General features: G+C 43.1%; 2 protein-coding genes across 4 annotated transcripts; both read left to right on the top strand.

The window, feature by feature from the left end:
• Positions 1-447: 447 nt before the first annotated feature.
• Positions 448-6733, top strand: selenoo2 (selenoprotein O2). 3 transcript variants are annotated; one of them, XM_055055469.1, is made up of 10 exons: positions 448-924; positions 1514-1717; positions 1817-1994; positions 2065-2195; positions 2590-2867; positions 2970-3103; positions 3302-3333; positions 4152-4337; positions 4913-5069; positions 5340-6733. In XM_055055469.1, exons 1-10 carry the CDS (start codon positions 491-493, stop codon positions 5490-5492), a joined length of 1887 nt encoding a protein of 628 aa, XP_054911444.1. In that variant the 5' UTR covers positions 448-490; the 3' UTR covers positions 5493-6733. The 3 variants fall into 3 exon arrangements, with proteins under 3 accessions (XP_054911444.1, XP_054911445.1, XP_054911446.1); XM_055055470.1 differs by lacking the exon at positions 3302-3333 and having other exon boundaries at positions 2970-3132; XM_055055471.1 differs by lacking the exons at positions 4152-4337; positions 4913-5069; positions 5340-6733 and having other exon boundaries at positions 2970-3132; positions 3302-4145.
• LOC129376061 (NACHT, LRR and PYD domains-containing protein 12-like) lies at positions 6539-14237 on the top strand. The gene is made up of 12 exons (XM_055055490.1): positions 6539-6607; positions 7597-7990; positions 8069-8092; positions 8187-9927; positions 10091-10264; positions 10589-10762; positions 11287-11460; positions 11706-11879; positions 12031-12201; positions 12341-12514; positions 12864-12910; positions 13591-14237. The coding sequence occupies exons 1-12, from the start codon at positions 6539-6541 to the stop codon at positions 14124-14126; spliced, it is 3852 nt and encodes a 1283-aa protein (XP_054911465.1). The 3' UTR covers positions 14127-14237.
• Positions 14238-15871: the final 1634 nt, after the last annotated feature.

Consider the following 15871-nt stretch of genomic DNA (forward strand, 5'->3'; position numbering starts at 1 on the left):
TACATTTCAAATACAATTCTAAACAGGTGTGTTTTTAATTGCGATTTAAAAGAAGTCAGGGTTTCTGCTGTTTTACAGTTTTCTGAAAGTTTGTTCCAAATTTTTGGTGCATAGATGCTGAAAGCTGCTTCTCCTCTCTTGGTTCTGGTTCTGGGGATGCAGAGCATTGTGAACACATATTATTTAATTATGCAAATAAAAATTTACAAGTTATATGTTTCAAACTGACAAATATAAAATAAAAACAATTGAAGTTGAACATTTCAACATAATCATTTTATATTTTAAAGTTTACAAGTCTGAAATATAAAATGGCGAATTTAAAAATCTGTCCCGAATATGAGATCAAAAAGTCACAATGACAAAATGACTCTATTATGATTTGTTGATGTTATTCTTTCAAGCCTGTCTGCTCTGCTCTGCAGGGGGCCGGCCTGTCCTCGCGGCCCAGATTATCGCTGCCCTGTTATTCTAATCCCCTCTCTGCTCCATGGAGTCCTCTCAAACTGCCTCCTCCGCTCTGGAACGACTCGCCTTCAACAACACGGTGCTGAAACGACTCCCGGTCGATGTCTCCGCCGGGCCCGGCTCCAGGACTGTCCCGGCAGCGTGCTTCTCCCGTGTCGGCTCCCTTCACCCGCTGCTCCGGCCCAGACTCGTGGCGCTGTCCCAGCCCGCTCTCTCTCTATTGGGCCTGACTGTGCAAGCCGTGCAGGACGACCCTCTGGCCCCGGAGTATCTGAGCGGCTCCAGAGCTCTGCCCGGTTCCGAGCCGGCTGCGCACTGCTACTGCGGGCATCAGTTCGGGCTGTTCGCGGGTCAGCTGGGTGATGGAGCGGTCATGTACCTGGGGGAGGTGGAGTCTGAAACCCAAGGACGTTGGGAGATACAGGTGAAAGGTGCTGGAGTCACACCTTACTCCAGGTACTTTATTATTATCATTATATGTATGTTTTGTTCTTTTATGTTAGCTGGTAGAACAGTGAGGTGGAATGTGACCTTTGTGACCTTTCTAAGTCTTGCATGAATGTGAGGGAGAGCTGATTAAGAGCTTAGAACTGCTTGGTGCTCACCTGATTCATTCCTCATTGATTAACAGCTAATTTCAAACAGGAAGTAACAATGTTTTTTTGTTGTTTTTTTTAGCTCATTTATCTACAAACTTCACACCTTTTTCTGCTTTGGAGTGTTACAGCAAGTTGCGAATCTATTTGCATCTGTTAAAACCTTTAGCATTTCTGCCACATCCACTGACCTCCTTGTATTTTAGTGGGATTTTCCGTGGCAGACCAGCACAAAGCAGTGTGTAATTGTGAAGTGGGAAAATAAAAGAATACTTTTTTATTTTATTTTTTTGAAGTGTTTAGCTAAAACGTGAAATGGATTTTCATGACATGTCAACTTTCATAAAACTGTGAGAAGATTGAGGATGGAGCGTGACAAAATGCGGAATACTTCAAGGGGCAAAAATCCCTCCTGACCTGTAAACCAACCTGTGTTGTGTTCCCTTCAGAGACGGTGACGGCAGGAAGGTGCTTCGCTCCAGCATCAGAGAGTTCCTATGCAGCGAAGCCATGTTTGCCCTGGGGATCTCCACCACCCGAGCAGCCTCCCTCGTCACCTCTGACCTCCTCGTCGGCAGAGATCCTCTCAACAACGGTGAACGGATTCCGGAGCGTTGCTCAGTTGTCATGCGTCTCGCCCCTTCTTTCATCAGGTCGTTCGACTTTGTGTGTGGATAACAAGCAGAATCTTACCTTCACAAGAAGCGGACTTGAATTCTGTCTGTGTCGTTTCTCTCTTCGTAAACCAACAGATTTGGCTCCTTTGAGATCTTCCTGGGCCAGGATGAGTTCTCCGGCCTGCAGGGTCCCAGTGCGGGGCGCCACGACATCCGTGCCCGGCTGCTGGATTATGTGATTGAGAGCTTCTATCCACGCATTCAGCAGGCTCACAGCAACAGGAAGGAAAGAAATCTCTCTTTTTTCAGAGAGGTAGGACCTCATTGCATTCTTCCCCCAGGCTGCCTCATCTTCATCTCACCGCTTTTGATTCATCCGGCAGGTGATGATGCGGACTGCGAAGCTGGTGGCCCAGTGGCAGTGTGTTGGGTTTTGCCATGGTGTCCTCAACACAGACAACATGAGCATCCTGGGTCTGACTCTGGACTACGGGCCCTTTGGTTTCATGGACAGGTACCATTTACATGAGTCTATCTATGCCAGATTTACAGTATGTGATGTAAGGAATGAGAACGTAATGACTCACTGCAGCAATTTTTCCAACTTCGTTAGACCAAAAGGCAAATTATCGGAGTGATCACCTGCAATGATGCTTTTTTTGACATTTGGGTTAGCCCCCTCAATGTCCAGCGCAGCGACATGCAGAGAAATACCTGCTTGTCCCTGTAACGACAAGCAGGTATGGACAATGATTCAATAGATACGTTTCTTCAAGAAATATGTCTTTTAAGTTGAGTATAAAGACACATTGGGTTAAATGTGAATAAAGAAAACTTGCAAAATGATCCACACGGTTCAATTCTATTGGGATTTTGATTTTGCACATCCACCCACATTTGTCTGACAGATTTGATCCAGATTTTGTCTGCAATGCTTCAGACAAAAGGGGGCGCTATTCGTACCAGGCGCAGCCCTCCGTGTGCCGCTGGAACCTGGCTCGTCTGGCCGAGGCGCTGGGCTCTGAGCTGAAGGCAGCGGACGCGGGAGCGGTGCTGGATGACTTCATGCCCACTTACGAGGCTTTCTACCTGCGTGGCATGAGAAAAAAGTTGGGACTCGTGAGAAAAGAAGAGGCAGAGGACAGAGACCTCGTGTCAGGCCTATTGCGGGTCATGCACAACACGGGTAAAAAAAATAAATAAATACAAATAACTGCTCTAGACATAATTTTATTATGGTTTATTTGGAAATAAATGTACTCTTAATTGTTTGTTTTTTTAAATGCAGGGGCTGATTTCACCAACACTTTTCGCCTTCTCAGCCGGGTACCTTGGCCTGAGGGAGAAGAGGACGAGAAGGCCACAGTGGGGCCAGTGGTGGACCTCATTCTAAAGCAGTGTGCCTCCATTGAGGAGTTAAAGGTGGCTAATAAGCCTACGATGGAGGACCGGTGAGAGGTGTATGGTGGATGAGTTTACTTCTACTTGTACAACACAATAAACTGATACCAAAGTGTGCACCAGCCCCACCGTATGCTCTCATTGAGTGTTTCACCACTGAACCTTTTCAAATCAAGTCCTTTTTGTTAACTGACCTCTTTTTGTTTTCTTTAATGCCAGCATTTTGGAAAACAGTCTCACCAAGATAACGTGTAAGTTGAAGACGCGATCTGAAACTGGCCACACTAGAAAACACCAATTAGGCAGAACACAAAGACCATTAATGGGTGACGTGAAGCACAGAGATTTTCTTTTCTTCATGACACTTGTTAGCGGCTCTACTGAACCTGCTCTATGGTTTTTACAAAGCCTACTGTCATGTTGCTCAGTTTCCCTCATTCTCTATTGCTTCCTCAAGCAGAAGACTGTGGCATATTTAGTTCCAAGGAAACTTCATGCCTGGATTTTTCCTTTCCTATGCAATTCCACTTGATTCTCATCTCCCTTCAGTGCTCCGTCTGGAGTTTTCCCCACTGAGCTTGATCTCTACGATAGAATTTCAATTGGGCCAATCAGCGAACAGAAAGAGGACAACATTGATTGTTTTAGAATTGTAGTCCGCCTATAAAAGACTGTAGTTTGACAATGCTGGAGTGCAGTTCGTGTTGCCCATGCTTCCAAAAACGGAGCAAATTAAGTCGGAACAATCAGAATGTCTTTGACACTTCATTGCTATGGGGCTGTTTATGCCGCATGCAGTTTCCAGTAAGTTTCATTGAGCCCCTGCCAATTGTTAGCGACTGGGTAAAATTAGATCCAAGCGTTTGAAACTTCGACAGAGACCATGCATTCAGCAAGAAATTGTTTCTCAGTAGTTGAGAGTCCTGACCCGCTGTACAAAGCAAGTAAAGCAAGAGGTTTTATTAGCCTTAGGCAATGACGTTTGGGTGACTCACGCAAAGAAACTATATTTATAGTTTCTTCCCTTTTTTTAAACAACTTCTGACTTTCCTGTGTTGTTGCTTCTCAGTGAACTAGCAATGATTCTGTCCATGGCGCAGACCAACCCGGTCATGTTCGGAATGGTAGCAGACAGGCCAGACGTGGCCCGGCAGCTGGAACTCATGGGCCGGCTGAAAGAGCTCCTGGAGACGGATCAAGACGAGCTGAAAGAAAAACAGCGCGACGAATGGATCCGCTGGGTTTGCAGATACAGGTCAGGAAAAATAACCCTGAAAAGCAGGGTCATTTTTACACTCTACACACTGTAGAGCTGGTGTGTCAAACTCCTTTTCGTTTTGGGCCGAATCAAGATCATGAAGGCTCTTTAAGGGCTGGTTGTGCTAGAACATGTTGATAAAACCTGTTCACAAACTGTTAATATGTCAATGAATTCTTAAAATTACATAATATTATTGAAGATCTTTTCAGTCCCTTCAGGAACTAATAATAAATGCGACTGTTTATTTACTGGCTGTATAAATCATGAACTATAATCATACATCAACTAAATTCTCAAGAAACTGGAGGGATTGATTGATATAAATTGGCAGTAAACAGATAAAAACTGCATTGATATGATAGATTATATAATATTTAATCACACTTAGTGTTTAGTCTAGACTGTAGAGGGCCACATAAAAAGCTACGGCGGGCCGGATTTGGCCCCCGGGCCTTGAGTTTGACACATGTGCTGTAGAGTATAAAAAATATTGGCTTTTATTTTTTGAGTTTAGAACCATGACGCAATTCCTTTAAAGAGTTGTTTTTCTTTCGCTGCTGCTGCACCAGGAGGCGCTTAGCGCGGGAGTTTGATGGCGCAAGTGACTTGCACCTTGTTGAAAAGGAGAGGCTGAGAGAGATGAACAGCAGCAATCCCCGTGTGGTTCTTCGCAACTATATTGCACAGGATGCTATTCAAGCAGCAGAAAAAGGAGACTTCTCTGAGGTGAGACCAAAGCTGGAAAACCCCCAAATCTCCCAAATGGTAACCAGGAGCAGTGGGATGTACTAACTGAGACGCCCAGTGATCAGGCTAACTACTATAAAACAACAGAAGCCAGTGGCAACACATATATATTCATATGTATTTCTGAAATCTGCACTTTTAAGGAGATAGTGGAAACAAAGGTGGCACGTGACAAGAAACATATCCAGTGCCTCGGAAAAGAAGTTCTGTTTTTTCTGTTGTTTATCTTTCTTGCGTCTTGTTTGCCAGGTCAACAGAATTCTCAAAGTTCTGGAGGAACCGTACACAGACCCTGAGCCTTTGCGCCAGCAGGATGGAACGTGTGGCGAAAAGGAGAAGCTGTATGCTGATGGCTACGATGCCATGCCTCCTGCTTGGGCTCAAAAAATCTGCATCACTTGATCCACGTAGGGCCTCCCTATGCTGCTGCTGAGAGAGACGTCTGTTTTCACTGCAGCAAACAGATTATTTGTCATATGTTTCTGTTACATCTTAAACATGACATAGACAGGAGAGAAACGTTTACATCAGTCACCCAGTTACTTTCTCTCAGACTCTCTCTTCTGTTGCGTAAAGGGAGGATGTTATGTTCTGGTGTGTTCCGCCATTCATTTTTGCACAGAATTAAATTTGGTCACATTGCAAGGTAGTTTTATATGTAAAAAAAAACATATTTATATTAAAGTTTATATCAGAAAAAAAATCTTCAAAACTACTGGCACCCCTGTATTCATGTGTAAAAAGTCTTTAAACAAAGTCATATTTAATTTCAGAAGCCTGATATTACACCAACAAACTGAGAAAAACTATTATTTTAATCAGTTTGGCAATACTTCAAAAAGAAACCATAAAATCTGAAAAAAAGACAATAAAATCCACCAGATTGAGTTTTTCATCAAATGTTCATCATAGAAAACTACAGCTAAAAAGTCTAGTGGACAAATACTAGATCTATAGAAACCAGGTCAGGCTTCCATACCAAAACTTTATTATTTAATAAATTATGTCCTTAGTCAAAATACCAGAAACTTGCCTAATGTCATATAGACTTTCAGAGAAAAGGCAAACATTACACAATGGTTTTGGAAGAAAATGATTTATGTGGAAAAAAAAACCTTGTATGGTGGAGGAACTATGATGCTGTGGGCCTGCTTGGCCACCAAGCATTTTGGAAACCCTGTTGGGGTGGATAACTCCTTTAATACCAGGAGTATTTCAGCAATGGTACTAACAAAGAAATTGTTCATATGCCATACAATCACCATATCATAAAAAATACATAACTTCTACACCAAGGATGCCAGTAGGTACGTGGAGCATTGTCAATTTAGCATTATACTTCAAATACTGTTTTTTTATAGACTGAATGGAATCAGGTGGACTTGCACTGCATCAAAGCTCATACTGACAAACGCACAACTTCATAATGATTCTAATACGGATGAAGAATGACGGCTCAGATGACCAGTCACATCGTGACCTGTCTGAGCCTGAAGTTACAGGAACACACCAGAAACGTACACCTACACAAAAACCATCACTGGACTGAGTTTTAGCCTGTAAATTGCTAACTTGTGTCACATGACATGACTGGAGCGGTCTTCAATAAAAGCAGCTGTAGTGGCTGGTCTGTCTGAACTGGAGCTGACTGGTTTGTAAATATTGTGTGTAGCTTGGACTTCCTGTGAGGCGTACATTACTTGTAAAAAGATTTTGCACAGTGGAAGTTTTCAACATGGTTTCCTAATACAAGACGGCAGTGACCAACACCAAATAAGAAAAAAAAAACAGAAAAAGAAACTTAACTTATCTTTCAATTGCAACCCAAAAAAGTTTTATGCTGCCTTTATGCATGCGCAGTCAATAAGAAGTTGATATTTCCACGTGTTGGGTAGGCTTCCCCTGTATGCAGCTCAGAATAACATCAACTCACCTGTTTTCTGTGGGTCTGTGTCATACATTTTATATCAACATAATGTCTTATTTTTAATTGAGGAGGAGGGAAGAGAAAGACGGGTTTCGTCCAGAGTGCCATTCCTCTGAGAACTGCCTGTGCCTTAACAAAGGCTACCGCAGCTAAAACTATTCGTTACTCTTATCTAATCATTCTTCAAACAGCAGTTTACAATAAACTGAAAACCTGTAGGGCAAAGAGTGAACTTATAAATAGTACTTTTGGTCTTTACTTTATGATCCCGGGAACAGCTTCTATAGGCCTTGAGAATAGCCTTCAATTGTCAAGGCTGAACAAGTCATTGTGTTGTAATGAAACATGACACTCACTTTAATGCACATCATCTGGGTTTTATAGGTTTGTCTCTTAATTCTGTAAAGCAAACAAGTCACGAAAACAATGTTCAGCCACGGTTTTATGTCATTCTCAGTCACACATCACTGCGTTTATAGGGGTAGAGCACAGGGGGGAGGCGCTTGTTTCCCTTAAACAGTCCTTTTTATCTGATCACATGTCTGCGTCAGTTCAGCAGGAAATGAAAGATGATGATAGACACACGACTCATGTCATCTAAAAACTGAAAGTACTGCTGCATTTAAGCAGCTGCGTCGTTCTGAGGATGAACAGACAAGAACAAAAGACAAGCTGATCCCACGACTGGCTCAGAACACAGACATGGCCAACGTAAAAGAACAACTGTTGGATATTTTCCTGGAACTTCTTGATGAAGATCTTCGGACTTTTCAGTGGTATCTTTACAGCAGCGACCTTGATGGATTTGGACATATACCAAAGTGTAAAGTTGACGGCTTGGACAGGCTGCGTACCGTGGATCTTGTGGCGCAAACATATGGTTATGATGGTGCTGTTACCGTAACTGTGATCGTACTGGAGAAAATGAAACAAAAACTTTTAGCTGATAGACTAAAAACATTGTGCAGCAACGGTAAGCAAGTATCTTGGTGAATGTGTTTGCTAAAAAGTGTTGGTCAGTGAAATCTGTATTCTCATGTGTTTTTATCAGGTAAAAGAAATGAGACAAGCCAAGGTAAGATGCTAGCAACTCTTTGAACTCTTTTCACCCAATTGAACTCTTTGTTCATCTATGTTTGTACTTAAGTACAAAATTATTCTTTCAACAGAACGTGACCTCCTCGCAATCCAAGAGAGACTGAAATGTACATTGAAGGAACAGTGTCTGAAAGTTTACGAGGGCAATGCAGGTGAAGGACAACGTATTCACCTGAAAGAAATCTACACAGAGCTGCATGTGATAGCAGGAGCCTGGGGAGGCTTAAGTGACGAGCGTGAGTTCAGACAGCAAACGTCCAAGCAAATGGCACCGGAAGAAACAATTAAAGTCCGAGATCTTTTCAAGCCCGACCAAGAAAGGCGGATAAGGACTGTGCTCACTCAGGGTATACCTGGAATGGGTAAAACAGTCTGTGCACAGAAGTTTGCTCTGAGCTGGGCAGAAGGAGAAGAACATCAGGACATCACCTTTGTCTTTCCACTCCCTTTCAGGGAGCTGAATTCCTTCATGGGCGAGGGAAACTCTTCATTGATGGGCCTACTCCATTGGTTTTTCCCTCAGATAAAACCCATCGAGAAGCTATCGGACTTGAAAGTCCTCTTCATTTTCGATGGCCTTGATGAGAGTCTTCTCCCATTAGATTTCAAATACAACAAGGTTTTGAGAGACGAGACGGAGCCGGCCCCGCTTGATGTGCTGATCACGAACCTCATCACAGGGGATCTGCTCTGCAACGCATTCGTCTGGATCACATGTAGGCCTGCGGCGACGGGCAAAATTCCTCGAAAGTTCATTGACCAGTGGACTGAAATCAAGGGCTTCACTGAAGACCGATGGCAAGAATACTTTAAGAAGTGCGTGAGTGACAATGCCCTCTCCCTTCGCATCATAGACCATGTGAAGTCATCGAAAAGCCTCTATGTAATGTGTCAAATACCAATTTTCTGCTGGATCACCGTCACTTTGATTAAGAGAATGCTGCGCGACGATGTGACCGGAAGATTGCCTAACACCCTGACTGAGATGTACGTGTATCTTCTTCTCTGCCAAACCGAACGGATGGCTGAAAGGCACTACCCCATGAGCGGTGACAACGTTTGCTTGAAGCTTGCAGAGCTAGCGTTCCGTCAGCTTGAACAGCGCAAACAGATCTTCTACGAGGCTGACCTGAAAGAGTGCCACCTGGATGTCAATGAGGCAACCACGTATTCGGGTGTTTGCACAGAGATGTTTCACATGGAGGCAGGAAGGGGAGAAAAAGTTTTTGACTTTGTGCATTTGAGTATCCAGGAATTTCTGGCAGCTGTGTTTGCCCATTATTCATACATGCATAACAATGAAAATGTTCTTCTGGGAAGTCTGGGAAGGTTTTACTCAAAGCTGTGTAGAAAGTCTGTTTTAGGCTTTCATAAATCTGCCATTGAAAAGGCTTTGAAAAGTCCAGACGGCCACTGGGATCTCTTCCTTCGCTTCCTTCTGGGCCTTTCGTTGAAGTCAAACCAGGAGCTTCTCCGCAGTGTGCTGCATTTGGAAGCACAAGGAGAAGAAGATGTGGCGAAAACCATACAGTTCATCAAAGAAACGATCAATGAAGAACCCGAATCAAAGCTTAACTTGTTCCACTGTCTCGGGGAGCTCAGAGATGAATCTCTGGTGCAGGAGATTCAGAGCTTTGTAAGTTCCGGGAGGCTTGCAAGCACACAGTTATCTTCGGCTCAGTGGTCCGCTCTCACTTTTGAGCTGATGACATCGGATACTCTGGAGGAAACGTTTGACCTAAAGAAGTACTCAAGATCAGAAGAAGGGCTAGAAAAGCTGCTGGTTGTTCTAACTTCCTCCACACATGCCCTGTAAGTTTACCAATAACATGATCTTCCTTTTGTCCCTTGGTTGCAAAGTCTCAAATTCAAAAACAAGTAGCACTTAGATATAATGCTTTGAGTCGAGCACTTTTTATCCACAGTCAAACAAAAAGTAACCCCTGCTAACTGCTGCCTTTCTGTTCCTTTGAAGCCTGGATTATTGCAACCTCACTGAAAACTGCTGTCCATTGCTGGCCTCTGCCTTGAGCTCGACGTCCTCTCATCTGACAGATTTAGACTTGAGTAACAACAGACTGAAGGATGCGGGAGTGCAACTGCTTTCTGATGGTCTACTGAGTCCACAATGCAAGCTCAGGAGTTTAAGGTGCTGTAAGATTTTAACACAGGATTTCTGCAAAAACAGAGAAGCTCAGACAAGAACAATGATCATTGTGACCACCTTGTAGGGACCTTCTGTCTGAAAACGTACTGTCCTGAATGTGGCTCAAGAAAAAAGCTTCATGAACTCCAAAAACATGGCTGCCAGAACAGAGAGACACGATTTTCTTCTTGTTTCCCTGGGAGATAAAGCACATTTCTCTGTTCTTGCAGAATATGTATTGCCCTTCACTTTGTCCTTCATAAACCGGCTGTAGCGACTGTCAGCAGTTTGTTTTTGAAACAGAACTCTGCACTTCCTTGTTTTTAGGTTGCGTGAATGTAAGGTGGAGGGTGGCTGCTGTGAGGCCTTGGCTGCTGCTCTTAACACAGAGTCAACCCAACTGAGAGCGCTGGACCTGAGCGCCAATGAGCTCCAGCGCAGTGGGGTGACGGCCCTGAGTTTGGGACTGAGCAGCCGTCACTGCAAAGTTGAGACATTGAGGTTTGATCTGCGTCTTTGTGTCAGGGGCCGAACACGTCCACGTTGTTTCAGTAAATTAACAACGTTATTCACGTGACTCCAGTTGGGGGAACTCAGTCAGACTACCACATAATAATGTGGCATTGCTTTTATATAATTAGAGCAACAATGAATTGAGAAATTTTCTGGGAAACTTTTGATTAGTTTGAAAACTTTAACTAGGCTGAAATTTTAACCTGGACAACAGCCAGCTAAAACGTCAGCTGTACTAACCAACAAGCACTTTCATCAACGCCTGCTGTTTTGTGTTGATTGTAATTCTTTCAATGACGTTTTGACATTAGCGGCAGCGTGCCCACCCACATGTCCAACTGAGCTCCGGAAAATTTGCAATCGACTTTGGAGACAGAAAACAAAACCGAAACGTTTCCATGTTTGTGCACATTTCTGACTTATTTTTTGTGCTACTCTTTATGATTTCTGTATCTGTGTGAATTGCTTGGCTTGTCATAAAAACATTTGGTTTTCCCAACTTTTCTCTACAGTTTAAGTCAGTGCAAACTGGGAGAGGGCTCCTGCGGAGGTTTGGCTGCCATCTTCAACTCGGGCTCTTCTCGGCTGAAATCTCTTGATTTGAGCAACAACAACCTGAAGGACGCCGGGGTTTCCCTGCTCGCTGCTGGACTAACAAGTCCAAGTTGTAAACTAGAAGTTCTGAGGTCAGTTGAGATCAATTAATCAGTTCCAAAGTATAATTTTTCTAAACGGGGATAGAAAATGCTTTTGTCTTGAAATAATAATCACTTATAAATGCAGCTGAAACTTACAAAAGCCTATTTTAATGCAAAATCATTCTTTTTTTAAAATGTTAGCTTGTGCTGTTTATTGGGTTTATGCCATTATTACTCAAATATAAGCTATTGCTGAATTGTTTTCATTTTTCTTTTTATTTGCTTTTGGTCAGACTCAGCTGCTGTGGCCTGACACAGAAATCCTGTAGCTCCCTCAGCTCAGCTCTCAGCACGGACTCCGGCAAACTCAAACATCTGGACCTGAGTGGGAACGGCCTCCAGGGTCCAGGTTTTGGGACACTCTGCTCCGGCCTCAAAAGTCAGCACTGCAGACTGGAGACTTTAATGTAAGTCTGCGCAGCTGGACTCAAACAGCATGAGTCATGCCAGGGGTGGCACGACGTAAATTTTGTTCGTTTGACTTCTTTCCGATCAAGACACCTTGAAGTAGATCCGTCCTCGTGATCCTCAATGCGACTTTCTATGAACTGCCTGCAGATTAAAAGAGTGCAGTCTTCAGAAATGCTGCGCGGACATGGCACTAGTCCTGAGCACCAACAACTCCCACATGAAGGAGCTTGACCTGAGTGAGAATGACCTGGAGGACCTGGAGGTGGAGTTGCTCTCTAACGGAATAGCAAACCCAAACTGTGTCTTGGAGACCTTGAGGTAAGACGTCCTTTTCTGCTCCCAAAATAATCACGATAAACCGTAAAATGTTTAAACAAATCAACGAAAGAATGAAGGCGAGTCGGAAGCTGTGACTTTGGTGTATAAAAAGCGTCTTGCCATGACCCCTGTCTCGCAGCCTGTCGTTTTGTGGAGTCACTGTGAAAGGCTGCGCTCATCTGGCCTCGGCGCTGAGCGCCAACCCTTCCCACCTGAGCCGGCTGGACCTCAGCTACAACTATCTCCAGGACTCCGGGGTGGATCTGATCTCGGCTCAGCGCGACGATCCACTTTGTAAGCTCGAACATCTGAGGTAAATCAACTGTAGGGATTGCAAAAATCTAGGTAAAGAAATTCAAAGCATTTCCTCAAAAGCTTTTGACTGTCATGCAAAAGCTCAGTTATATTGTCTGTAATTGTTTGGACTTTCACTACTACCTTCCTACTTCCATCCTATTGTATTTCACTCCTCAATATGTGCTTTCATAACATATCAAGGAGCCAAATGCATAGAAAATGATCGATTTCTGTTTTGCTGCTTTCTTTGAAGGGCAGAAAATGTTCGCCACACAGAAAAAGTGTCCCAATGGTTCTCTACTCTATGGTTGACATTGATTAAGGATTTGAGTTTCTTCTAACATCTTAAATACTTCTTTCTACAGTGTGGATCATAATGAGGAATGCTACCTGAAATCAACGCTAAAAAACTGTAAGTCATAAATATTTCTTTCCATTTGTTTCTTCAGAGATTTTTTTTTGTTTAGCTGTTGTGGCCACTTAAAATCCTCAGCAAGTTTGGAAACTTTCCTGAAGTTTGTTATGTTCCGCGTTCAATATTACCAATTTGTGTTTCACAGCATTGGAAAAGCCTGATTAGCTCCCGACAACTTGTAAAGATTGTACAAGGTCGTCCAGTCGGCATCCGAAAAACCGTATAAAGATCTACAATGTTACTATGCCTACTTTTTCCTTCTACTATCATGTTCAAAATAAATTCATAAATATTAGTTTTTACTCTTGTTTTGAGCTGATGTGGCACATTTACAAGTTTTGGACAGTTCCCCAAATGTTTTCTCCACACTTCAACTTGCTTTCCTGTCAATCTAATATGAAATAAAGGCCACTAGAGGCAAAAAATATATATAGATTTGACTGTTATATTTTTGTACAAATTGTCTACCAAATTGTACAAAAAGCATTGGCTATGTCTGAAGGTTGTGCCAGGAGACATGGCTCTAAAATGAAAGTTTAAAAAAAGTACAAAAGGACAGTAAGTTTTTCCTACTCGGCTGCAACAGGATAGAGAGATAATGAATTACCTGAGGAGGTCAAAGCAATGGAAAATACTTTAAGTGAATGAAAAAAGTAAAACTTGCCTCCTTTCTACAGACTCCTGCATCCTGACCTTGGACCCAAACACGGCCTCTACGTCTCTCTTTCTATACGACGGAGGTAAACAGGTGACGTGGGTCAGGGAGTCACAGCCGTACCCGAAACACCCCGAGAGGTTCGAGAGCGTCTACCAGGTCCTGTGTCATCAAGGCCTCACCCAGCGCCACTACTGGGAGGTGGAGTGGCGAGGATGCTGGGTGGACGTCGCCGTCGCCATGAGGGGGATCACTCGCAGAGGGAGCAGCCACGTGTCTGCGTTCGGCAAAACCAACCAGTCCTGGTGTCTGTTCTGCTCCGAAGATCACTACAGCGCCGAGCACGACGGCGAGCGCGAGGAGATACCCGTACCCGCGTCTCGCTCTCGCAAGGTGGCGGTCTATCTGGACTGGCCCGGTGGCACCCTGTCCTTCTACAGGGTGTCCTCTGGGAGCCTCAGACATCTTCACACGTTCTACAGTAACTTCAGCGAGCCGCTCTACCCGGGGTTTGGGATGGAAGAGGACGACTGCTCTGTCATTATTTGTTCCAATTAGGATTCGGAGGAAGGTGATTGAGGAAACTGTAGATGCATTTCCATTTACCTTAAAGTTGCACAATTTGACATTTCAAAAACATTTTCACTTTATAAAAACCTGTCAATTTAGAAAAACCTTTGTCGATATAAAAGTTTAGCTGATGAGGTGGGTTTTTTAAATTTTGGGTGTATTGAAATTGCAATGGAAACACTTTTGTGCGTCACACAACTCACGTGAACAACAATAAGATGCTGCTACTGCCAGAGATGACGAAGAAGACGACAGGAAGTGGTTGGTAAAGGATGATGGTCTGATTTTAATGACTTTACGTGAGCAAAGTTATTCACATGGGATTTAAATTGCGTTGCTGTTTTTAACGGAAGTACCGCAACTGCAAAATGGTGTTGCGTCAACTTTAGTGGAATATCAACAAAGTTTTGCACACATTTGTATTAGAGACTCAGTTTATGGCTGAAAGGTACAATTCATTAATAAAATCCATTTTTACTATGAATACAACTTTTTTTTGGTTCCTATTCCAGTTTTGGTTTCTTATGCCACAAACCAAAGACCTGGAAAGAAAACGGCAAAAACTAAAGGCAAAAAAAAAATTGAACAAAGAAATATGGGTTCATTACAACCAAACTTGGTCATGTCCAGAGCCTGCGACTGTCTGCTTTTTGCTCTGATATGGATTGTTTTTGTTGCTTTTTTTTTTTTTTTTTTTTTGTCTTATCAGGTCAAGCAAGTCTACTGCGCCACTCATACTAAACCTAGCCCAGAGTTCTTTACAGGAGAAACGGAAAATGTCATGAAAACAAGAAATACACTTCAAGAATAAGAGTAAAATGTAAGAATCACAAGAAATGTGTCATTAAGAAATGATGGAAATTAACTGATGAAATGAACATGCCTGTTAATGGGAAGCTGCAATAAATGTAACCTTTAGAGATATAATTTAAAAGAAGCAGGTCACTGATGACCCAAGGGTAAAGATCAGTCAGTGTGTAACTGACCAGTAACATTTATCCTGGCTTTAGATCTGACTTCATAATGACGCCTTGATTCATTGCATGCTCTGTGGTTCCTATCCAAACCTTTGTTTTTGGGGCCGAATTTAACGGCCTCCATTCCATATCAAACCTGCAGTATTTCACCTTTACAAAAATATGACTCCGTAACATATTTGTTAAAATTGTCACCGTGTCATGAGACAGGTCAATGTGAAAAAAAAAGTAGCTCCTCTGCCTCCTTCCTGTGTCATGTCAAATACTTCACTGGTCAGAAACAACCAGAGCCAGGAGGAGAGTCTTAGCACTGTCAATCAACCTTGTGTACGCGATGTTAAATACGCTAGCGGTGGAGGAAAATTGTTTATTCGTCATCATGGTGGATATACCAGCAATATGACTGTGGTGAACCAGCTATAGCGTAGCAGAGAGCTAGGAGGAGGGTGTGAGCGGCATGTACGTGAGGATGATTGCCATCACTGAGCCCGTCCTCCGGGCCCAGATCGATTGTGTCTGACAGAACACGTCTTTCTGCAGATCGCTGCGTGACCACAAGGTGGAGGCAGAGGAGTGTGATTTACTTATTTATTTTTATTTTTTCCACGGTTTATCTGTTTCATGTTGTAGAGCCACAACATAGGGACAGTATTAACAAAAATATTGTGTAAAAAAAAAGAAGAAATTTTTATAAAAGTACACACGGCTACTGTAAGTTGGAGGAAATTCTGAGTCATCCACTGATGTGAATTGTGG

The sequence above is a fragment of the Poeciliopsis prolifica genome, unplaced genomic scaffold (assembly GCF_027474105.1).
Source record: "Poeciliopsis prolifica strain line A6 unplaced genomic scaffold, Auburn_PproV2 SCAFFOLD042, whole genome shotgun sequence".
Taxonomy (NCBI): Eukaryota; Metazoa; Chordata; class Actinopteri; order Cyprinodontiformes; family Poeciliidae; genus Poeciliopsis; species Poeciliopsis prolifica.